At 40.7% G+C, this 26,306-nt stretch overlaps 1 protein-coding gene across 2 annotated transcripts in view; it reads right to left on the bottom strand.

Moving 5' to 3' along the window:
• DAW1 (dynein assembly factor with WD repeats 1) overlaps positions 1-26,041 on the bottom strand; it is a 49,551-nt gene extending 23,510 nt beyond the window's left edge. Inside the window, exons 1-6 of one of the 2 annotated variants that reach the window (XR_007134096.1) lie at positions 25,930-26,001; positions 12,059-12,131; positions 9,206-9,350; positions 6,683-6,741; positions 3,270-3,392; positions 1,039-1,138 (exon numbers count right to left, since the gene is read on the bottom strand). Coding sequence is in view for 1 of the 2 variants with exons in the window: in XM_047773685.1 (XP_047629641.1) it covers positions 1,039-1,138; positions 3,270-3,392; positions 6,683-6,741; positions 9,206-9,350; positions 12,059-12,131; positions 25,930-25,969 (540 nt within the window). In the remaining variant the exon portion in view is untranslated. Of the gene's footprint in view, positions 1-1,038; positions 1,139-3,269; positions 3,393-6,682; positions 6,742-9,205; positions 9,351-12,058; positions 12,132-25,929 lie in introns of both variants that reach the window. The other variant, XM_047773685.1, reaches the window with a different exon arrangement.
• Between the last annotated feature and the right edge of the window lie 265 nt (positions 26,042-26,306).

The following is a 26,306-nucleotide window of genomic DNA, read 5'->3' as shown; positions in this document are numbered from 1 at the left end:
TAAAATAAGCAGAGTGTTTATTTTTAAAGCTATTGCCTGTTCCATAGGGTGCCAATTATCTCACTAATTGTTATAAGATATAACACAGAATTGGCCAAGGCCAAGGGCTTCCCAATAGTGAAAGCTATTTAGAGTATCAAACCATGCAAATCTGAGTCCTAATCACATCCAGAAAACAATCAGTGTAAATATTTTATGTGATATAAAAAAGTTATTTTAAGAGCTACTTGAAGGACTCCGTCAACACTCACGGAGTCAGTTCTCCAAAGACAAGTCAAGGAAGGAGTTCCTGCTGTGGTTCAGTGGGTTAAGGACCTGACATTATCTCTGTGAGGATGGGAGTTCAATTGCTGGCCTCAATCAGTGGGTTAAGGATTCAGCATTGCCATAAGCTGTGGCATAGGTCACAGATGCGGCTCAGATCTAGTGTGGTTATGGCATAGGCCACAGCTGCAGCTCCAATTCGACCCTGGCCCAGGAATTTCTATATGCCACAGGCGCAGCTGGAAAAAGAAAAAAAAAAAAAAAAGATAAGTCAATGAAAAAGAAAAAGTCAGGTTGGTTATTGTAGTCATATACTTATTATTTATTTGTCTACCTAGTCAATGCAGGATATGGGTCTTTGACAGTATCTGCAAGATATCAAACTAGAGTAGTTTGTAAATTATGTCAATACTGCCATATATAATACATAGATACTAAAATTATCAGAGAGATGTTAAAATTAATTATAAAGCTATAACCACTACCTTTACAACGGAATCCTAAAAAGAAAGAATGATGTGCCAGGGTAGGTTCATCACTTGTAATGTAGGTACCACCCTAGTGGGGATGCTGATACCAAGGATGCTGCAGAGGGAAGAGGGGAGGAGTAGGTGAGAAATCTTGGTTCTTTTCACCCAATTTTTCTATCTACCTAAAACTGCTCTAAAAAAATACAGTCTATTGAAAAAAAAGAAAAGAAAGAAAAAGTAAAACAAAACAAAAACAAAAGAGATGGCAACATTAAAAATATATTAATAAAATAAATATACTCACTATTTCTGCTGCATGACCCCTAAAGGTATGGTAACATTTTCCTGTTTCTACACTCCATAGTTTACAAGTCTTATCAAAGGACCCAGTGGCAATTTTGTCCCTAAGATTTAAAAAAATATACACGGAATTTGAAAATGAATTCAACCACAGTATTTGATAAACTGAATTAAAACAAGCTGAAGTAATACAAAGCTCTCTATCTACTCAGAAATTTATCTCACTTTTAAAAGAGTAAGCAAACCTACATCTCTGTGGATAACAAATTTCTAATTTTTGAATAGTGTCAGTTTATATGTTTAAAATATTTTACATTAAAGGTGTAAATTGTGTTTAAGATTGTAACTCTTTTTTAATGAGCATAACAAATATGGCAAAATAGTTTAGAAAATTACTAACAAAGGGAAATTAACAATGTGCATATGAGTTGTACAAATGCAGAAAATTTCTGTTAGTAGATCTACTGAAAAGGATAACATTGAATTTGAAAGAAGGCAGATGGAAGATATAAATCCAGTTAAATATATGGCTAGATAAAGTTTTGAGACATTAGCCAGAGTGTCTCCTTGAGAAAATAATATTTATATTATTCCAAAAAAGGATACACATGAACTTATTGGCAGAACAGAAACAGACTCACAGACTTTGAAGAACCTGCAGTTACCAAAGGGGACAGGTGGGGGCAGGGAATGGATTGAGGGTTTGGGATTGGCATATGCGCACTGAGGTATATGGAATGCCTGGCCAAAGGGGCCCTGCTGTATAGCACAGAGAACTCTACCCAACATTCTGCGCTCATCTATGTGGGAAAACAATCAGAAGGAGAATGGATGTGTGCCCACGTATGACTGAATCACTTGGTTGCACAGCAGAAATTATCACATTGTGAATCAACTATACCTCAATAAAACTTTAAAAATGAAAAAAAAGGGGGGGAGTTTAGGGGCTTTAGAGAGGAGCGATGGTAAAGACTTCGATCCCTTTCAAAAAGGGGGTTCCTCATGTTTTCTGTGGAGCAAGGCTGCTGTCAACACACAAGGGCAAGGGTAGAGGAGTCTGGTCAACCAACCCTCATCAGGGGACAAAAACCTTTTCCTCCACCCCTGACCCTTGTCTGTCTTCTGCAGCAGGTCATTAAAATTTCACACAGTTGGGCCATGATTTATAGTACAAGCTCACCGTTCAAAAGGGTGAGGGGTTTTATGGCCCCAAACAGCCATTCCAAAGCAAAGGACAAGGGCTCAGCCCCACTGTGGAATGTGTAATCCTCCAGAGGGACCCGAAGACCTCGCGTCTGTTCTCAGGACCACCCCAGAGTTTTCTGTGGTCTCTGACACCAGAGGGAAGCAGGGACATTCTACAACCTTCTCTCTCATTTTTATAATGACCTCATCTACAATTTCATTTAGTAACATTTTTTTCAGATATTTATCTTATCTATGTTTTCATAGGAGACAGCAGCTTTATTTGCACACTCATATTTCATTAGTTTAAGCAATCATAATTAAATTAATTACAAATTGAAAGCACAGCCGACAGAAGCAGGTTTGTAGACAAGTACTACTTTGGTAAGCTAAGAATCTAACCGGGGGGGAGAGACGTTAAGCACGCTTGTGGGTAAGCCTAGTTGCCCCAGGCATGCAGGCAGCAAGGCTACCCGTACTATGTCATTCAGAAGGGTAGAGAACCTTGGTTAATCTATGGAACAGGTTAACTAGAAGTTAGTTTAAAAATGGTTCCACTATATTTTGTAGGGTTACTTAGCTTGTTACTCAGCACCTTTTTTTCTACCTGAGAAGACTGTCAGTGAACTTCTCAACAAAGTAGACCCTGTTATGCATGCATGTCCAGTCTCCTGCCGCGTCCGTGCAGCGCTATAAACACCGGCAGGAACTTCCCGTCAGAGAACCCCCAAGGGCAGAGAGTGAGCCCTGCGGAACCTTGAACGCTTGGTCACCCCTTTAGTACAGTGTGATCCTAGGATGTATGCGTGAACTTTACAGACCTTATGCAAGGACAGGAATACCTACCCAAAAGCCCCTTTAAGCACTGAAGAAGGGATCTGTCAGGTTTTCAAAGCACATGTCAAGCATTCAGTAAATGTGAGTTCTCTGTCTCCTCTTTGCTTCTCCAGTAGATGGAGGGAGCGATGAATAGCTAATAGCTAATGGATGAATAGCTAATGAAACTAATGGATTCGTAAAGAATAAGTGAAGGAGCGAACGTCTCCTTACCCATAAGGATTGTTGAATGCTATGGCATAAACCACATTCCTGTGGCCCTCCAGCGTGTGAAGTTCCTCTCCAGATGCCGTGTCCCAGAGTTTGCATGTCCGATCATAGCTCCCTGTGATAAAGCTAACACAGGCCACAGAAATACAACACAAGGTGAGAACAGCAGTGGGTCAGGAAAGACCTCATGTTTTTGCCTACAAAATCAGAACTCCATTTATCTTGCTCTTTACAATGGAATCGCATTTGCAGAACAAGGAGTTGAGTTGGGAACAATATCTAAATAATTTCACTTAGAAATTCTCCAGTTTTATCCTAAACCCAAAAAGGAGGTAATAAATAAAGAGTAATCCTGGAGTTCCCATCATGGCTCAGTGGTAACAAATCCTACTAGGACCCATGAGGATGCAGGTTGGACCCCCGGCCTTGCTCAGTGGATTAAGGATCCCGCCTTGCTGCAAGCTGTGGTGTAGGTCACAGACTTGGCTCATCCCATGTTGCTGTGGCTGTGGTATAGGACGGCAGCTGCAGCTCCAATTCGACCCTTAGCCTGGGAACTTCTATATGCTGCAGGTGCGGCCCTAAAAAGACCAAAAAAAAAAAAAAAGTAATCCTTCCAGTAATCATTCTTATAATATAAATAATTATATAATTAAACAATATTAATAATCAGTAACATTTTCTGAAACTAATATATCTCAGCAATAGCATCGTTCTTCCACATGGTTGAACCATAAAAATCTTAGCATCATCTTTGACCCCTCCCTTTCCCTCACATCCCATATACCGTCTATTAATTCCATCAGCCCAGTCTCAGAATACATCCGTAGTATGGCCACTTCTCACCGGTTGATCGCCTGCATCTCTTGCATAAACCAACGAAACCATCTTCTAACAGGTCTGGGCTCACGTGTGATCCTTACCTGTCTATTTTCCTTAATAAAATTGCAGTTAATTTTTTTTTTTTAACCTTCGTCAAATGGCTCCCTAGCAATCCAGGCGAAAGTTCAGACTCTGCTCATGGTCCACCTGGCCAGCGGCCCTGGCTGTCCCTCGGACCTCAACTTCTCCCAAACACCCCCTGACCAGCCACACCCTGCTTCCCACTAGTCTCTGAAGAACTGGATCCTTCCTTTCACGCACGCTAGTCCTTCTGCCCATCTGGAGTATAACCACCATGCCCACGACCTGGATCACGACTAAGAGATGTCCAATAAATATGCGTTTACTATTTACTATCTTTACATGACTTTTCCTCTACAGGAATCATCAGTATATTGACCTCTAATAGTTTAAAGTAAAACAACAGTATCTTGGTTACTCCTTACATATTCCATTAAGAAAAGTATTTCCCAAAAGCAGGAAAAAAGGTACAACATTGAAAAGACAGTCTTTTTTCTTTTTCCTTTTTTTTTTTTTTCGGTCTGCACCCTCAGCATATGGAGGTTCCCAGGCTAGGGGTGGAATCAGAGCTGCGGCTGCCGGCCTACACCACAGCCACAGCAACACCAGATCTGAGCCGCATCTGCGACCTATGCCACAGCTCATGGCAACGCTGGATTATTAACCCACTGATCGAGGCCAGGGATCAAGCCTGCATCCTCATGGATACTAGTTGGGTTCTTAACCCACTGAGCCACAATGGGAACTCCCGGAAACCCAGTCTTAACGTCAAGTAGTGATGGTAAAAGGTGAAACAAATTCTGATATCTAAACCCAACTGAACAGGAGGGTTGACAGGGCAACACATCTTTGGTTCTCTTCTAGGCATTTTCCTCCTGGCTTCTTGGTAACGTAAGTTGGTAAAGTCGTGATAGAACACAGTATGGTGGTTGCCAAAGAAAGTAAAAATAGAATTACCATATGATCCAGCAATCTCATTTCGGGTATATATTCAAAGGAAATGAAATCGGGATCTCGTAGGGATACCTGCACTCCCATGTCCATTCTGGCATTGTTCGCTATAGTCGAGATATGGAAACAACCTGCGTACTGTCCAGGGGTGGACAGATGAAGAAAATAAGGTGCATAGATATGCATACAACGAAATGCTATTTGGCCATGAGAAAGAAATACCACCACTTGCTACCACATGGTTGAACCTTTAGGACATTCTGCTAAGAGAAACAAGCCAGACAAAGAAGGACAAATACCAGATGATCTCACTTATATGTGGAACCCAAAAAAGCAAAAGAAAAAGTTGAATTCACAGAAGCAGAACATAGAACAGTAGTGACCTACTGGAGAGGTGGGAGGAATGAGGAGACATTGGCCAAAGGGTACAAACATCATGGTTATGTAGGATGACGAGGTCTAGAGATTGACTCTACAGGCATAGTGACTGTAATTGACAGCCCTGGATTGCATCCTTGAAATATGCTGAGAGAATAGATCTCGGGTGCTCACACACACAATGGCAACTGTATGGAGACGGTATGTCAACTAGCTTGACGGCAGGGATCATTTCACTGTGTACATGTATATCGAATCATCATGCTGCATGACTTACATGCACATACTTTTATTTTTTTTTTAATTTATCCCTTGATTATGAAAAATCAAAAATAAAGAGTAGAAATAGACAGAAATACATAAGCAAAGCACAGAGGATTTTAGGGCAGTAAAACCGCCCTGGGTTTTACCATAACAGTGGATATATGCTGTTATACGTTTGCCAACCCATAGCATGTACAAAACCAAGGGTGAACCCTCATGTAAACTACGAACTTGTGGTGAATATGATGTGTCAACATAGATTCAACATTTGCAACAGATGGAGGTCTCGGTGGGGGATGTGTCCATGGGAGGGAAGCTGTGTGGGGTGCAAGGCAGAGGATATAGAAAGTCTCTCTATCTTCTGCTCACTTTTGCTGTGAACCTAAAACAGCTCTAAAAAAATAAAAAATTGTAGGAGTTCCCATTGTGGCTCAGCGGTAATGAATCCGACCAGGATCCACAAGGATTAGGCTTCAATCCCTGGCCTCGCTCAGTGGGTTAAGGATCCGGTTGCCATGAGCTGCGGTGTAGGTTGCAGATGTGGTTCGGATATGGCATTGCTGTGGCAGCTGCATAGGCCAACAGCTGTAGCTCCTACTCAGCCTCTAGCCTGGGAACCTTCATATGCCATATGCCCTGGGTGAAGCTCTGAAAGAAGGGAAGGGAGGGAGGGAGGGAAGAAAGGGAGGAAGGGAGGAAGGGAGGAAGAGAGAAAGAGAGAAAGAGAGAAAGAGAGAAAGAGAGGAAGAGAGAGAGAGAGAGAAAGAGAGAAAGAGAGAAAGAGAGAGAGAGAGAGAAAGAAAGAAAGAAAGAAAGAAAGAAAGAAAGAAAGAAAGAAAGAAAGAAAGAAAGAAAGAAAGAAAGAAAGAAAGAAAGAAAAGAAAGAAAGAAAGAAACTTTTAATAAATAGAGAACCTTACCAGGAGCCCGATTTATTAAGTGCGACGTTGGTCAGTGGCAGTATATGTGCTCTGAGAACCTTCGATGAGAGACAACACCATTTATTTTACACTCAAACAAAATTGTTTCATTCATTCATCTTAACTTCAAATCAATGAAGGCATTCAAACATATCTTAATTACACATAATAAATGGACAATATCCACTAGCTGAACAAGTGACAAAAACACATTGTACCTTCTATTATTAAGACCAATAACACATTTGGCGGCTACAAATAATTACAGAAATGTAACTGGATCAGTGTTTTCCATTAATCTACTCCGAGACAGATTACAGCTACATGATACCAAATAGCACAAATTTATATTTTCTGTTACTTATTGCACATGGTTTTGCACTTATGCATAAACAGTGTACATAGGAAACAAACTAAATATGTTTCAAATACAGATGTACAATATATTATTACTTTTTAACTCCTAAAGCTCCTTTAGAGTCAGAATTTGACATTATTTATTTTTCCACCCTTGCATTGTCTAGTATAGCAGATGTTTAATATTTATTGAATGAATATACTTAAATTGGATAATCTGTTTATAGATAAAGTGGTTGGCTAGATTGGGACAGTCCCACTTATGTCTACTGCCAGAGTGTAACTATTAATAGCATCCCTTTTCACTATCAAAAATGTTCCCTTAGGGGAGTTCCCGTTGTGGCTCAGTGGTTAACGAATCTGACTAGGAACCATGAGGTTGCGGGTTCGATCCCTGGCCTTGCTCAGTGGGTTAAGGATCCAGCATTGCGGTGAGCTGTGGTGTAGGTTGCAGATGTGGCTCGGATCCGTGTTGCCGTGGCTCTGGTCTAGGCCGGCAGCTACAGCTCCAATTAGACCCCTAGCCTGGGAACCTCCATATGCCCCAGGAGGGGCCCTAGAGAAGACAAAAAAAAAAAAAAAAAAAAATGTTCCCTTAGGAGGTAAATTACAAGGTCATGTGAATTATAGAGCTCCTATTTGAAGTGAAATAGTGCCACCTGCTGGAAAAAGAAATATTACAAGAATAATCATCCTCTTTCTGCAAACTGAATAGGTAAATGCTGAAGATTACCTGGATATGTTGTATCAGACAGAATACGCTGAGTATATAAAAAATAAGTATATTTAAGTCATAAAAAAGAAAATCAATATATGAAGCAATCCTAGGATAAAGCATTAAATATTAGATAAAAAAGAAAATCGCTGTTCTCAAAGTAATAAATGACTAATTTGTTGTATTTTAATTTAATCATCAAAATCATAAAAGGGAGTTCCCATCGTGGCGCAGTGGTTAACGAATCCAACTAGGAACCATGAGGTTGCGGGTTCGGTCCCTGCCCTTGCTCAGTGGGTTAACGATCTGGCGTTGCCATGAGCTGTGGTGTAGGTTGCAGACACGGCTCGGATCCCGAGTTGCTGTAGCTCTGGCTGGTGGCTACGGCTCCGATTCGACCCCTAGCCTGGGGACCTCCATATGCCGCGGGAGCGGCCCAAGAAATAGCAAAAAGACCCAAAAAAAATCATAAAGGAAGGAGTTCCTATTCAGGCTCAGTAGCAACAAACCTAGAAAAAAGAAAAAAGTAACTTTTTTCCATGAGGATGTGGGTTTGAGCCCTGGCCTTGTTCAGTGGGTTAAGGATCTGGCGCTGCTATGAGCTGCAGTGTAGGTTGCAGATGCAGCTCTGATCCCACATTGCTATGGCCGTGGCGTAGGCGGGCAGCTGCAGCTCCCATTTGACCCCTAACCTGGGAACTTCCATCCACTGCAAGTGTGGCCCTAAAAAAGCAAAAAAATATATATAGGAAGAGGAAAATAAGCATATTTACACTGAATTAGTATGCACTCAAATCAATACATAATTTAGTGAAGTATAATTTAGTTCACATGGAAGCAGAAAATGTGAAATATTGATACACAGTGAAATAGGCTTTAATATTATCTAAATCAAAAAAATTATTCAATGACTTAGAACTACCTTAATGATTATCCTTTAGATTTATCATTACAACAATACTACTACAAATCTTTTTTTTTGTCTTTTTTTTTTTTTTTTTTTTTTTTGCTATTTCTTGGGCCGCTCCCGCGGCATATGGAGGTTCCCAGGTTAGGGGCTGAATCGGAGCTGTAGCCACCGGCCTACGCCAGAGCCAAAGCAACGCTGGATCCGAGCCGCGTCTGCAACCTACACCACAGCTCACGGCAACGCCGGATCATTAACCCACTGAGCAAGGGCAGGGACTGAACCCGCAACCTCATGGTTCCTAGTCGGATTCGTTAACCACTGCGCCACGACGGGAACTCCCTACTACAAATCTTTATTGAACCTCTCAAAAAATAAATTTTTGAATTTCATTCATTCGACAAACATTTATTAAGACGTAGTCTCAGAAAATATCTGAGGCACTGAGAGAAAGAGAAAACAGCCTTTGTATTTTTACCTCTGATTAGGAGAACATCAATGAATTCATGAAAGCATTCCTTCGTATTTTTAAAACATGCCTTACCTTAAAAAGATAGAAGTTGTGGTTGCTGTGCTGTCCGAGTTTCGTCTGTAATCTCTGTATTAGAAGTTTGACTTGGTCTGACCGTGAAGCTGTGATTAGAGGTTCTGCTTTCTGTATCTCTTCTACTAAGGCGTTGACATCTGTACTGAAATTCACCAAGCAAAAACAAAAGTTACTTTTTTCTAGGTGGAAAATTGCACATACATTCACTCCATGAAGAATTGCAGGGCGTTGGGAAGCACAACATTTATAAAATGTCAAGAATGCCATCATCTTTACCAAGAGATTTCTGGAGGGAGAAAAGCCCAGAAATCAATACCGAGAGAGCACCGTGGCACGAGTGGAAGCTGCTCGGGTCCCTTCCAATGCCGTTCGTTGCACATCTGAAACTTCGCGCCAGGAAGGTCGGCAATGATTCTGGGTTACTCACCCAAGAAGGCCAAGTGCATGCTGTGTCTGAACGGGAGCTCTTCTATTTATTTCTCCCTGTCTCTTCTTTCTTTTAGTAAACATACATTCAATGGTCCCGGTCCTACTCTCTATTCCACCTTATATATAGTCTCTCATTTAATCTTCTAACAACCCTCTAATTTAATGTTTTATGGTAGCTATTTGAGGGAGGGAGAAACTGAGGTTCAGAAAAGTTCGATATTTTAATATTTTTAGGGGAAAATACCTCTAAAAAATAAACATTCCGAGAATTATTATTATTATCATCATTAATTTTTTATGGGCTGTAACATTATTGTTCTGGAAGAGAACTAGTTTGAAAGGTACACACTACTGCATAAAACAGATCATCAGCAAGGACCTACTACATACCCCAGGGAAACCTAGTTGATAGTTTATAATAACCTATATGGGAAAAAAGAACAGATACCTGTAGATGCATAACTGACTCACTTTGTTGTCAATGATGCTCCAGTAATGAAAAAATAAATAAATAAGTGAAAGTACATATAATGGGATATAATCTAGGACTATTTTGCTAAAACTTGATGTCCCCAAAGTCTTCATGCAATTTGAAGGTTGAATAACTTCAGAACCATACATAATATAAACGTATAAAAAATTGATTTGAAAAAAATGCCTATTGGGTATCTTTTCTGTGCCAGGCACCTAAAATAAGACTTGAACTCAACCTAAGCCATTGTCCTCCGAGTCAAACCCTGTCCTCACCCTCAGACCAGTCACCCCTGAAACTCCAAACCTCTCGAGTGGCCACAGTTCTCACAAGTCATCGGGCCGTGCGGGCTCATTTTAAAACTGGAAAGCAGCTCATCTCTTTCATCTGGGTTCTGTGAGAGGTCCTTTTGCCGAGAGTTTCTGTACCCCCTTCCCAGAAATCATGGCACGCGCAAAGGACAGTCACACCGAAAAATCACCTATTTCTCTGGGCCACAACGCTAAATAAAACGCCTATTGCAGTATTTTTATTCTTTTTTTCACCCATTGAGAATATCTTCACCTTAACTGAATTTGGGCTCTGATATGATCTAGAACAAGCATAATCAGTCTGACTTGTCTCTTTTCCTTTTTTTTCTTGTCTTTTTAGGGAGCATATGGAAGTTCCCAGGCTAGGGGTTGAATCAGAGCTGCAGCCACATCTGTGACCTGCGCTGCACTTGCAGCAACACCTGATCCTTAACCCACTGAGAGAGGCCAGACATCGAACTTGCCACTTCATGGATACGAGTCAGGTTCTTAACCAGCTGAGCCACAATGGGAACTCCTGTTTTTTCTTTTCTTTTCTTTTCTTTTTTTAAATGGCTGCACCCACAGCATATGGAAATTCCTGGGCCAGGGACTGAATCCAAGCCATAGCTTCAACCTACACCACAGCTTCAACAACACCAGATCCTTTAAACCGCTATCCCAGGCTGGGGATCAAACCCACACATCCCCAGCAACCCAAGCCACTGCAGTCAGACTCTTAACCCACTGCTCCACAGTGGGACCTCCTGACTCTGTCTCTTATGTAAAGTTTTGTGTAAGATTTCCTAAAGGGAAAAAATTTAGGGCCACATGAATTCACAAGGGGGTTTCTTCTGTGTACACATGAAGCTTCAGAGACAAATATCTGGCCCCCCCACCTCTGCTCCATGACAACTACTATGGACAAGCAGATGCAGTCAGCCTTATGAGACAGCTCTCTACTAAGAAAATAACAGGCTCAGTGATATTCTTAAAATTCAACAGCTGGTATTCCTCAAAAAATGTCAAGGTCATCAAAAATAAAGAAAGTTGGCAGGAGTTCCCTGGTGGCCTGGCTATTAAGGACCTGCTGTTGTCACTGCTATGGCTCAGGTTGATCCCTGGCCTGGGAACTTCTGTCACAGCACGAGGAGCCTAGGGAGACATGACTAAACATTACATGATGTACTGGATGGCATATTGGAAGAGAAAAAGAGAACTGGGGGAAAAAAATGAAGAAAAATTGAGTCACATAGTGTCTTTGGTTCCCAGTAATGTATCAATACTGGTTTGCTAATGTGACAAATGCATCACCCTAATTAAGACGCCAGTAATGGGGAAATGGTCTACGGGGTATATGGGAGCTCTGTCTGCCCAACTTTTCTACAATTATTCTAAACCAAAAGGTTTCTTTTTTAAGCATAAGGTTGGTTTGGGAAGAAGAAAAGGAAAGAGTGATGAGCCTTTTTCCACCTCCTCCTCCTTCAGCAAGACATTCAAATAAAGTTCAGAAACGAACAGGAACAGATACGCACGGAACAGTTTGTCAGTGAAGCGCTGTCTGTAGTTGACGGAGCTCATCCACGCTCATCCTGCGTCAGGGTTTCCCAGTAACCCCCTGGGATGTGAAACACATGTTGCATCACGAAGCTAGCTTACCTGGGATCAAGGTCAAGCAAGTCTATGGATTTGGTCCTTAATTCTCCACTTTTTTCATATTCCAACATAATTCCTAAGAAACAAATATGTTATGAAACAATGACAGCCTATGCCAAGCGTTAACCTACTTTGCCATAATTTCTTTCGTTGTCGTTTTTCAATTTTCTTAATTTTTCAGCATCAAACATAGGCAGTGATGTCATCCCCAAAGAAGATTGCAGAGACCCACTTTCCCTTGCTCGGTACAACTAAATATACTTGAGAGTGGAGTTCCCCAGTGGCTCAACAGGTTCAGAATCTAGTGTCGTCACTGCGGGGGCATGGGTTTGATCCCTTGGCCCAGGCCAAAAAATAAATAAATACATACATCTGAAATCACTCAGTGGACATTGCTGAAATCATTGAAGGTCGGGTAGAAGAAGGTGGATGGCTAGAGGCCTCAGGATTTGGGCGATGACAACATGGGGAGTTCCCTGGGTTTTCTTTATTTCACATTTACCCCCCAGCAGTGGGAACCAGAAGGACCTGCAGCCTGGAACCACCAAAAAGCATAGATAACAAAAATGCAAAAGCAACAGAAAAGCTTGTTCTCTGTGGTCAAAGGACCAGGAATGGGCAAGTCCAACCAAGCACCAGGAGGGAGTCCTCAAGTCTGCTCCGTCACTGCAACCCCTGCAGGCAGGCCCCCCACCAGTGGAAGCTGTGGGCTGCCCCATCCCCACTGCAAAGCTGGGCCCCAGTGCCATCTCATCTGCCTGCAGCAGCTGCAGACAGCAAAGCCCCAGACCTCCTCAACTCCTGCTCCTCAGCAGGTGGCCCAGGAGGCCATCTGATCTGCTTGCAACAGCAGCATCAAAGTCCCAGGGCTTCCCAGACCCCATTCCACAGTGAGGTACCAAACCAGTGTCTCCCTGCCTTTCAACCAGTGGCACAGCCAGGTCTCATCTTCCATCCCTCAAAGGTCACACAGTGAGAGCAGGCACACTGAGAACATACCTTCTGACCCTGCAGGTGAACAAGCAGAGATGGAACAGAAGTCTTGCTAAGGCAAATCAGAGCAGCGCTATTTACAATATCCAAGACATGGAAGCAAGGTATATTGCCATCACAAGAGGAATGGACAAAGAATGCGGTACACATATACAGTGGAATAGTACTCAGCCATAAAAAGCATGAAATAATACCTTTTGCAGCAACATGGATGGACCTAAATATTATTACACTAACTAAGTCAGAAAGAGAAATGTCATATGGTATCAATTATATGTGGGATCTAAAAAAAATGATACAAATGAAACTATTTACAAAACAGAAACAGACTCATAGACTTGGAAAACAAAACTATGGTTAACAAAGGGGAAAGTGGGGGATGGACTGGAGCTTGGGATTGGCATATGAACACCTGGCATATGAAATGAATGATCACCAGGAACCTGCTGTATAGCACAGGGAACTCTACCCGATAGTCTGTGATAACCTATACGGGAAAGGAATCTGAAAAAGAAGAGGTGTGTATTTATAGACAACTGAATCACTTTGCTGTACAGCAGAAATTAACATGACCTTGTAAATCAACTCTACTTCAATAAAATGTTTAAAAATTGCATTAAATTAAAAGGCAAAGCAAAGCAGGAGTCTTACACCAGAAAAACAAATCAGACCAGAGCAACACAGCAAAAGCTCACAAAATTAAAGGCAAAGTCCACAAAAGCAGAGCAGGACCTGTGGGCTGAACCGAAACATGGTGACACATGACAGCATAGATATAGATGGGGTCGAGAGTCTCCAGGACACAAAAATTCTCTCGTCATACCAACAATTGTGCAAAAAACACTTACTAAAACCCAATACTCAGGGTACAATAAAAAATCACCCATCACACCAAGAACCAGAGAAAGACAGTCAAAAAATGCCAGTACTGACATGAATCAGATGCTGGAATAATCTGCTGAGGATTTTAGAAGTTTCATAAAAATGCTTCAGCAGTCAGTAACAAATTCACTTGAAACAATGGAAAAAAATGAAAAATCTCAGAAAATAAAGAGACGTTGTTCAGCCAAACCAAATGAGAATTATGGAAAAATACAATAACCAAAATGAAAAACTTGCCCAATAGTACAGCAAAGATGACAAAGGATAGAGCCAGTGAACTTGAAGACAAATCAATAGAATGCATTCCATCTGAACAACAGCGTCCTGATAGACTGAAATAAAAATGAACTGAGCTTTCTGTAACACCGCCTTGGATATGAACCAGCAGAAGTAAAAAGGTTTGGCTTGAAGACCACTCTATACTTTTTAAATTATTGAGAATTTTGGCATTTCTGATATTTTCCACATTAAAATTGAGAAATTATTAAAATATTTATTAAATTGTTTTCACATAGTAATAATAAATTCATAGCGTATGAACATAAATAGCATATTTTATAGAAATAACTGTATTTATCCCCCCATCCAAAAAATGTAAGAAGAGTAGCATTGTTTTACACTTTAGCAAATCTCTAGACTATCTGGCTTAACTAAAGAGCTAGAGTCTCATTCCTGCTTCTGCATTTAAGCTGTTGCTATAGGTTATCTTAGACCAAATATAAGAAAAAAATCTGGGTCCTATACGCAGATATGCAGTTGGAAAAATGGAGGAATATTTTAATTGGATTTTTGCGTAATTTTGATATTCTTCTTTGATACTACATTAAAACTCAACAAATGGGGAGTTCCCATCATGGCTCAGAGGGTTAAGAATCCTAGATAGCATCCGTGAGGATGCAGGTTTGAGCCCCGGCCTCATTTAGTGGGTTAAGGATCTGGCATTGCCTTGAGCTGTGGTGCAGGTCACAGATGTTGCTCAGACTTGGCGTTTCTGTGGTTGTGGTGTAGACCCCAACTGCAGCTCCGATTTGACCCTTAGCCCAGGAAGTTCCACATGCTGCAGGTATGACCGTAAAAAGAAAAAAAAAAAGAAAAAGAAAAAGAAAAGAAAACAGAAACCTCAACAAAGGGTAGTTTTATAAAGATTGGTTGCAATTCAGAATCTGATACCACGTTGGTGAACACTTCATAGCCTGGTACATTAAAATCCATTTGTCTATCTCACACTCTCAATGGATTTTTACCACATGTGATTTACAAATCATGCATCAAATGTTTAAAAAATATTAGTTTACTGAGTTCTAAATGTAGACATATTTCATCATACAATATCGCCAAAAAAATCACATTTGTTAATACCACTACCAATATCTATCATCAGTGGTGTAGCCACTATGGAGAACAATATGCAGGTTGCTCAAAAAATTAAAATAGAATTATCATATGATCCAGCAATCCTATGCCTGGGCATCTATCCAGAGAAAGTCACAATTCAAAAAGATACATGCACCCCAGTGTTTACTGCAGCACTGTTTACAATGGCCAAGACATGGAAGCAATCTAATCATCCAAAAACAGATGAATAAAGATGTGATACATGTATACAGTGGAATACTACTCATCCTTAAAAAATGAAATAATGCCATTTGCAGCAACATGGGTGGACCTAGAGATTACCATACTAAGTGAAGTCAGACAAAGACAAAAATCACATGTTATCACTTACACGGGGAAATCTAATAAAAATGATACTAAAGAATTTATTTATAAAACAGAAAAAAAGCACAGATTTTGAACTCAAACTTACGGTTAACATAGGGGAAGCCATGGGGAGGGGGGGATAAATTAGGAGGCTGGACTAACATACACATACTACTGTATAAAATAGATAATTGAGGAAGTTCCCATCGTAGCTCAGCAGTAACGAGCCCGAGTGGTACCTGTGAGGACTCAGGTCTGATCCCTGGCTTCTCTTTCAGTGGGTTAAGGATCCCGCATCGTCATGAGTTGTGTAGGTCGCAGACACGGTTCGGATCCTGCATGGCTGTGGCTGTGGCACAGGCCAGCAGCTGTAGCTCCAATTCGACCCCTAGCCTGGGAACTTCCATATGCTGTGAGTGTGGCCCTAAAAAGACAAAAAAAAAAAAAGAGAGCGAGAGATAATTAATAAGAACCTGCTGCATAGCACAGAGACATCTATTCAATAGTAACAACCTAAGTGGGGGAAAAGAATGGATGTGTTATATGTATAACAGATTGGCTTTGCTGTGCACTTGAAACAAAGAGAACATTGTAAGTCAACTATCCCGCAATAATTTTTTTAAAAAAGAGTGAATGAGAATAAACATTCATACAATTCTACAGCAAAAACAAACAGAAAGAAGTGGATGAGACTTACACCTTCCCCGCTCTGGCTTCCATGTCTCCCTCAATGGTGTCTGCCCCTTTCCCACTGGTTTCACAATCTTTCTGTCTTCTCTCCTAGCGACATCTGATTCATTAGCCTGCGTGGGCTCCTGGGTCTGTCTTCACCTTATCCCTAGTGTTTACCCCAAAATTTGATACACAGGAAAAGTTCAGTGTTCATTGACTTCATGAACTAACTGGTAAATGACTGATGTGCCCTCAGACTGCTCAGCGCAGTTGACATTCCCTGCCTTGACCATACGTGGCCTTTCAGAAATAATCCACTCCAGGAACAACTCCTCCTTCCTCAAACACTGCCCTCCACAGGCTTCTGTGAAATTCCTGTCTTTTTTTTTTTTTTTTTTTTGCTTGGTCACGTTTCATTCGCTCTTACCTGTTCCTCCTCTTCTGCCTCCTCTTTAAATACTGATGGTCTTTAGGATGCAGGTCGCACAATTCTCACTTTACATTTTTTCCCCACGTAGGTTCACCTACACCCCTGACTTCAGTTGCCACCAATATGTCAACAATTACCAGCTGTTTCATCTTCAGGCTGGACTGCCTCTGAGTTCCAGGCAGGTAGATGGCTCTCCTGCACCTCAAGTAAGTTTGAGATCTTTCCCTTCAACCCTGCTTCTCCTCCAGTTTCTTCCTCAGTGTCTGATGCCATCACTCACCCAGCTACAAAGCTGCAAACTCAGAAATAACACAGTCCTGCTGCATTGATTTGGCACAACCCAAGCTGGTAGCCCAAGCAGTGGTCGTGTAGTCAAGTGTAACATTTCAGAGCAGAAAAAGCATCCTAAATGCTTTTAATGACTCGGAAAATTGGCTGAACGCCCTGGCACAGCAGGCAAACAACTGTAACAAAGAGGCTAGTTTGGCACAGTCTTATTTTATTTCCTTTCCCAAGAAGTAATTCTTTTACATCCAAGACTTGAAACCAAATTCTAGTCTAAGAAGCAAACTTACAAAGAACAGGGGAAAGGCTGGATAGAGAGCCAACCACTGCAAATACTGCTCTTATTTCCTTAGAGGGAAAATAGGCTTCTCGTTTCACATTAGGCTTTTTAGCAAAATATGGATATTGTAACATTGTTAAAATATTTTTTTGGCTGCACCCGTGGCATGAGAAACTTCCTGGGCCAGTGATCAAACCCACACCACCTTAATAACCAGAGCCACTGTAGTGACAATTGCCAGATCCTTAACTCACTGAGCCACAAGGGAACTCCAAAATATTTTTATTTTACATGCCCCACATTCTAGAAAGGATTTAATGGAGTTTAAAAGATGAATAGAATACAAAAAGCTAAGACAGGAAGTAGATAAGAAATAGATACATAAACAAGGGAAGATGCAAGTTAAGGAAAGATCACATTTATACTTGCATTGAGCACCTAAAATAAAATTAACAAAAAATGTTTGATCACATTTATACTTGCATTGAGCATCTAAAATAAAATTAACAAAAAATGTTTGATCACATTTATACTTGCATTGAGCATCTAAAATAAAATTAACAAAAAATGTTTAAGACCTACATGTAATCTAGGATATAAAAGAAAATTGTGATAAAGGAAGAGACACGTTTCTGGGTGAGAAAACTCAGTATTGTGAAAGTGTCAAATCATTCTATGGAGTTAAAGTAATTAAAATCATTTTTATTTTTGGAATTTGAAAATTTACCAATTATTATAACAAACTAAAAACAATAAAGTATGGCTCTGATATACAAAAATTACATCAATATAATAGAATCACCTATCTACGGAAATTTTAAAATAAAGTGGAAGTAATATTTCAAATTAGAGGGGAAAGAATAGATTATTATTCAATAAATAATGATATGATAAATTGGATTTTGGAAATATTAATAAAATTGGAATTATACCACTCAATGTACAAAAATATATTCTAGATTAATTAGACATTTTAATATTTAAAATAAAATATTATGAAATCAGAACACTTCCTAACACCACACACAAAAATAAATCCAAAATGGATTAAAGACCTAAATAGAAGGACAGGATACTATAAAGTTCTTAGAGGAAAACATAGGCTGGACACTGTCTGCCATAAACCACCTCAGATCCACCTTCTGGAATAAAGACAATAAAAGAAAAATAAACAAATGACACCTAATTAAACTTAAAAGTTTCTGCACAGCAAGGAAACCTTAAACAAAATGAAAAGATAACCCACAGAATGGAAGAAAATATTTGCAAATGAAGCGACTGACAAGGGATTGATTATTCTCCAAAATTTATGAACACTTCCTGCAGCTCAATACCAAAAAAAACAAGCGATCCCATCGAAAAATGGGCACAAGATATAAATAGACAGTTCTCCAAAGAAGACATGTAGATGGCCAAAAAACACACAAAAAGATGTTCAACATCCCTGTTAGAGAAATGCAAATCAAAACTACTATGAATTACCACCTTACACCAGCCAGAATGACTATCATCAAAAAGTCTACAAACAATAAATGCTGGAGAGGGTGTGGAGAAAAGGGAACTCTATTACACTGTTGGCGGGAATGTAACTTGGTAAAACCACTATGGAAAACAGTATGGAGATTCCTCAAAAAACTAAAAGTGGAATTACCATTTGATCCAGCCATCCCACTCCTGGGCATCTATTAAGAGAAAATCATGACGTGAAAAGATACATGTACTCCAATGTTTATTGCAGCACTACATGCAATAGCCAAGACATGGAAACAACCTAAAAGTCCATCGACAGAGGAGTGGATAAAAAAATGCAGCACACACTTACCTGGCAGGGAAGTTACAATGATCACAAAAAAGATGTGCTACGAATACACGATGGCGTATTACTCAGGCATTAAAAGGAAAGAAATAATGGCATTTGCAGCAATACGGATGGACCTAGAAGTTATCATGCTAAGTGAAGTTATTCAGACAGTGAGACACCAGCATCATATGCTACCACTCATATGTGGGATCTAAAAAAAGGACACAATAAACTTCTTTACAGAACAGATACTGACTCACAGACTTTGAAAAACTTATGGTTTCCAAAGGAGACAGGATGAGGGTAGGGGGTAAGGACTAGGGCTTTGGGATGGAAATTCTATAAAATTGGGTTGTGATGATCACTGTACAACTATAAATTAATAAAATTCATTGAGTAAAAAATTAATTAATGAATTAAAAATAAAATATAAATGATTTAATAGGAAATATTTATGTCTTTCAGCATGATATGAAACTCAATGGCTAAAAAAGAAAAAAATTGATGAATTTGTGTGAAATAAATATTAAGCTTCTATACAGTGAAAGACACCACAAATTTAAAGACAAATGCTAGTCAGCAAAAAAATTCAACTATAAATATAAAGCTTAAAAAACTTACTATTTACTTTTGCACAACAAACGAAACCATAAAAAAAAAAACACAAAAAGACAACTTACAGAATGGGAGAAAATAATTTCAAACGATGCAAATGACAAGGGCATCATCTCTAAATATACACACAACTTATACAACTCAACAGCAAAAAAGCCAACAACCCACCTGAAAAACGGACAAAAGACCTGAATAGACATTTCTTCAAAGAAGATATACAGATGGTCAACAAGCACGTGAAAAAATGCTCAACAACCCTGATTATTAAAGAAATGTAAAAAAACTACTATGAGGTACCACCTCTCACCAGTCAGAATGGCCATCTTTAACAAGTCCACAAATAACAAATGGTGGAGAGGGTGTGGAGAAAAGGGACCCCTCCTGCACTGTTGGTGGGAATGTAAGCTGGTACAACCACTACGGAAAACAGTATGGAGGTACCTTAGAAAACTATACGTGGAACTACCATATGATCCAGCAATCCCAGTCTTGGGCAATATCTGGACAAAACTTTCCTTGAAAAAGACACATGCACCCGTGTGTTCATTGCAGCACTATTCACAATAGCCAAGACATGGAAACAACCTAAATGTCCATCAACAGATGATTGGATTAAGAAGATGTGATATATATACACAATGGAATACTACTCAACCATTAAAAAGAACAAAATAATGCCATTTGCAGCCACATGGATGGAACTAGAGACTCTCATACTAAGTGAGGTAAGCCAGAAAGAGAAAGACAAATACTGTAATATGATATCATATCTGGAATCTAATATCTGGCACAAATGAACCTTTCCACAGAAAGGAAAATCATGGACTTGGAGAACAGACTTGTGGTTGCCAAGGGGGAAGGGGAGGGAGTGGGATGGATTGGGAATTTGGGGATAATAGATGCAAACTATTGCCTTTGGAATGGATAAGCAATGAGATCCTGCTGTATAGCACTGGGAACTATGTCTAATAACTTATGATGGAGCAGGATAATGGGAGAAAAAAGACTGTATACAGGTATGTGTGACGGGGTCACTTTGCTGTACAGTAGAAAATTGACAGAACACTGCAAACCAGCTATAATGGAAAAAATAAAAATCATTATAAAATTTAAAAAAGAGACCTTACAATTTAAAAAAACTATAGAAATGATTTTTTTTTAATGTTAAGGGAACAAAAGGCATGAATAGTAAATTTGCAAAGAAAGACAAGGATCAGTAAAACGGCCAAAATAAAATGTTCCCAATGTCATTAATAAGAAAGACAAAATAAAATAACAGAGACAATTTTCACCCATCATATTAGCAAATATTACAAAGATGAATAGTACTCAATATGAGCAGGGTTGAGCAAACAGGCATTCTCAAATTAGATATGTTGTTGGGGGGATGTTCTTTCAAGGCACAATCACACCTTTAGTGGGTTGAGTGTGATTTGAGGTATTTGATGTGTATTTTTCAAATTTTGGTTATAAGTTAATGTTACTTTTATAATAAAAAAAAAGAAAAAAAAAATGAAGAAAAGGGGAGGAAAATGATGTGGATAAACATAATCAGAATATAAACTCCTGAAGGTCAAGATCCCCATGAGGTTATTTGAAAACTCAAATACTTTCAAGTACTTTTTCAGTGCTTTGAAACATACCAAGTTTCTATCAGTTCAAAGTATTGCTATTATCAAGCACTGTTTCTTTCCTGTTCTGGAATTTTAGGTATTTGGCCTTATATACAAGGGTGCTCATGCACCATATATTATTGAGGAAAGTAGACATTCAATAAATAGTTGAGTTAAATAAGTAATAGTAATATAATCATAATCTGTAACTCAGACAAAGGTTGGAAAGAATGAGCACTTGACAGCCCACATGGCATAATCTAATGTCCTAAATAGATGCATTTTTAAATCTAGCAAACAAAATTGATAAAATTCTTCTTTCCTTATTCAAAGCTACCTTATTTTTAATAAGATGAAAAAAATGTTAAAAAGTCTTGTGTCAACTACTGAGAATTAATTGGGTTGCTGTACAAATGGATTTAGAAAATAAAGTGCAAAAGTGGAAACATGTACATTTGTTTTGACTGCTTCACTGCGACAAGACATCAAGACAATATGCTCACTGAGCTCCGATATGAGCATAAGGCTGTGACGTGTGCAGTGAAGGGAACAAGCAAAAAATAGACAAAGTTGCTCCCAGGAATACATGTTGTTCTTCAGTGATTGTTTCCTCGAGTGTCTTAATATTCTTGATCTTCCTCTGGCTGTGAACTATCATGCAATAGGTTATTATTTCCAGAATACATGGGTAAGAAGCCGCTATTCCCAAAATTCTCCAATGTACTAAAAGCTTAAGCTTCAAAAGATAATAGTATTCCTTACCCAGGCTACATTCAATCAACAGAAACCTTCAATGCATTCAGAATACCAACCAGTTCCATGAATGCTTATTTAGTTGCTTCTTCTGGCCAAAGAACTAGGAGCTTATATGCGATAAATAAAAGACAAAGCTTGTCATATATGAGTCAGTTGCAAAGCATGTACTCAACACTTACTCTTCACAAAGTGCCAAGCTTATGAATTAGTGACTGTGACAGAGACCAAAAAAAGGGAATGTCTCAAGTTTGACTGGCCATATTGCTGCTACATTCCTTTAGTCTTCAGGAGAAGAATTATGCATAGGATGCCAACAAAAGAATGCTCCTGATCCATATGTTATTTAAAAAGAAAATGGGAGGGTGGAAATGAAAGGATTAGGAGGTGAAATGTAATTGCTTTGCAGGCAGAAGGAATAAAGGTAGCAAAAGAATGATTCGGTGATGAGGGACTTTTTATTTGATAGTGTTATTATAACACCCACATGCTACTCAGTGGTACCTTGGAAACTTGCACATCATACAGCTTACCAAAAACTAGAGTTCAGAAATTAAGTATCTAACATGCCACGTGAGATGACCTTATTATAAGATAATCATTAAGGCAACAGTCACCACCATGAGTCTGAATCTTTACTTAAGTTTGCTATTAGCACCCTGGACTTTAGAGCCAGAGGGCACCTCGAAGGTCACCTATCTGACCCATTCACTTTTCAACACAAACCCTAGGCAATCTACTTGACACACACCATCTCATCAAACCCATCCATTGCTTTAACAAATATGTGAGTTGAGTGCTCACTCATGCACCCAACTTGGCTAGGGGTTCCACTCACCTAGATGCCCTACTCTAGGTGGTAGAGATACTGTAATAAATGAAACTGACAAGGCCCTTGCCCTTGTGAAGCTTTTATTCTAGTGGGAGAGACTAAGCAAGATGAACAAGTAACATTATGGTAGGTTAAACTAAGATGATGCTAATAGAAGACAAAGTAAGACAAACCTACTGAAGTTATGGTAGGGTAAATTGAGAAAATGCTAAGAAAAGACAAAGTTCCCAGTGCTATACAGCAGGATCTATGTTGTACCTTGAGGAGACATTGCAATTCTAGAAAAAAAGGGCTTCACTTTACTCACTTAGCTTACTTTTAAGGAAAGAGCTAAAAATGCAAAAGTGCTGATACCCAGGAGAAAATTGTTCCAGCAAAATACCAGCAACTGCAGAGACCCTGAATGAGGGCCCCCCTGGCCCACCTAAGGAACACCAGGAAGGGACATGCTGCTTCAGGGGAAGCAGGAGGAAGTCAGAGAGGCAAAAAGGGGCAGGATGCTCTATGGTCTTGGACATCTCAGTCCTTTCACTTTAAATGAAATGAAAAGCAATTGAAGGGCTGGAGCAGAAGAGTGACATAATCAGATCCATGCTCTAACAGAGTCACCCCAGTGAGGTGGGGCAAATAGGGAGGCTCCAGGAACAAAGAAAACGTGGCCATAGCTGTGGAGGGGAGTTTAATTCTGTACATATTCTGAAAGTGAGCTGGCCGGGTTTGTCCCTGGAACAAATACGGAATGAGCCAGAGAGGAGAAAAGGATGAGTCCAAAGTTTTGGCGTAAGCAAGTGGAAGAATGGAGCTTCCATTGACCATCAAAGGCCCCATGTGAGATGCAACATTGGCTGCAGGTGCGACCTTAAAAAGAACACGTCTTAGAAGAACATTTAAAGAAGGGTAGTAAGGTAGATAAGTAGGTTTCTAGAAGTCAGTGGAGTAGACTATGCCAAATCCTGCAGAGGGTGGATTTTATTCTGAACATGGTGGGAAACTACTGGAGATGTATAGTCCAGATCCTGCTGGCTGTTGTCGACATACAAATTGTAGAGGATGAAGGGGAAAATCAGGAATCTAGGTAACAAGCCCAGGGACGGTAGAAATTGCGGCCATGGTGGGTGAGATGGAGCCATGGGCACAGGTGATAGCTGGAAGGAGTGCTGGGTCACGAACCTGTGCCAAGGAAATGGAGAGAAAGTGATGGGTTCACAGGATACTTTGGAAGTAGAGCTGACGGAATGCATTGATAGACTGGATATGGGAGTCCAGTGAGACTGAGCAGGGAGTGAGGGATCATAAGAGAAAAATCAACAATGACCCAGGTTTCTGCCAGAAAAAGTGGACACAGGTCATGATACCATTTGTGGACTGGGCACAGACTGAAGAAGCTACCCCACTGGATGAGATTGGAGAAAAGGCATGGTGAGATCTGGGCTTGTTAGACATCTCCGTGAAGATGCTGACTAAGCAGCTGGATGCATGGCTGTGAGTGAGATATTCACTGGTAGCTCTTCGAGTCCTGCCTCACAAAGTTATCCCAAATCAAACTGGTCCAAAGTGATCTCATCCTCCTTTGAAATTTTATGAATGTTCTTGTCCAAACTTTTCACTGGCAAATATATTTTGTTATCTACTGCCTGTGGCAAGTTTTGCAGACTTTTTACTTTATATTCCTATTTTTAATGTGAATTCTGAATTAAAAGCCAAGAATTCTGCTCCTATTTCTGTCCCTGACAATCTGTGTGACCAGCAGACTTTACTTATTTGCTAAACGTCACCATGTCCTCCCTTATAAAACAAGAGGATTAGGCAAGGCTGTCCTACTCTAAAACCATAGCATTCTAGTATTCCAGCATTTTCTGGGTTCACTTCCTAATACCTTAACTCAACGGAACTTATTAAAAGCCTCATACTAAGGAGCACAAAACGTGTACCCATGCTGGGTCATGGCTCCGATCACCAGTGTCGTGAGACCCATGAACCCGGGGAGATCTCAACAAGGCTCTTTACTTCTGCAGAAGGGGCGGGTGCTCCAAAAAGCACGCACAAAGAAGACCTTCCCTATTTACCCCTAACGCAGGTGATGTCAGGTCAGGGCACATATTCTTCTTGGTTGGCTAATTTGAAACATTGTTACTGGGAGAAGAGGGAAGGGGGGGGTCACAGGAAAGTATTTCAGCTGAAACTGAAGCAAAATGGAGTAACCAAGATTTCCTTTGATAGGAGTTCCCATCTTGGCACAGTGGCTAATGAATCCAACTAGGAACAATGAGGTTGCGGGTTCGATCCCTGGCCTGGCTCAGTGGGTTAAGGATCCTGCATTGCCGTGAGCTGTGGTGTAAGTCGCAGATGTGACTCGGATCCCACATTGCTGTGGCCATGGTGTAGGCCGGCAGATATAGCTCCGATTAGACCCCTAGCCTGGGAACCTTCATATGCTGCGGGAGTGGCCCTAGAAAAGGCAAAAAAAAAAAAAAAGATTTCCTTTGATAGAAAAGACATTATGTTACTTTCCACACCCAGTAGGTCTTCAGTAAATGATAAATGTGTCCATTGATTGATATGTACAGTCTGGAGTATAGTCCCCAAAGGTTTTTTGAGTGTGAATTTTTCTTTCCATACCCTACACGCTTGACTTGCTCATTCTGGTGCTTTTAAAATAAAAAGCAACATGGTCCTTGTCAGTGTCTTCCCTTCCAGAAACCAATATCCCAAGACATCACTAATCACCATCTCGCCCTCTCCACCCACTTAATTCCTAAGTAACCAGAAAGCATTACAACCCAGCAATTTAAAAGTTTCAAGACTTCCTCAAAGAGTGTTTTTAAGTTTTGAGAAACGGAGTCCAGCGAGTGAGGAGGAGTGAGGAGCTCAAGCTGGGAAGCGCCAGGCTTCCCGTCCCACTTGGATCATCTACTGGGGACTCCCCGCTCCCTCGCATCCCCCCCGCCTCCTCACCTCCAGACCCTCCCGGTGCCGGATCCTAGGGCCCCAGGGGTTAGAGGGGGGCCCACCCTTACCTGGTGGGTAATACCGGAGCAGTAGGCTCTTGAGTTTCATTTTTTCACTGGGGGACCGCCAGCCGGCAGACCTGGTCGCCCTGGAAACGACCAAACAGCAGGAGGCGCCAGTGCGCATGCGCGGGAGCCACCGCAGCTCCTTCGGAATTGGTGCGTGGAGCGCTGGTGCTTGGGGCTCTCTTTGCCGCTCAGGCTGCCCGGGACCCGCGAGGGAGTCCTGGAGATGTGCTGGCGCAGAGCGCGCCCTGCCCTCGCCTCCGCCCGCCTCTGCTTTGGAGTTCCCCGGGTCGGGCTGGGGCTCCAGGGAGCCGCGCTGGTACAGCCGTCCTGCCCGCGCGCTGCCACCCGAATCTGCAGCCCTTGGTGTCTGGGGTGGG

The sequence above is a fragment of the Phacochoerus africanus genome, chromosome 3 (assembly GCF_016906955.1).
Source record: "Phacochoerus africanus isolate WHEZ1 chromosome 3, ROS_Pafr_v1, whole genome shotgun sequence".
Lineage (NCBI taxonomy): Eukaryota > Metazoa > Chordata > Mammalia > Artiodactyla > Suidae > Phacochoerus > Phacochoerus africanus.
The sequence above is the reverse complement of the archived record's forward strand: the minus strand, read 5'-3'. Positions and strand labels throughout refer to the sequence as shown.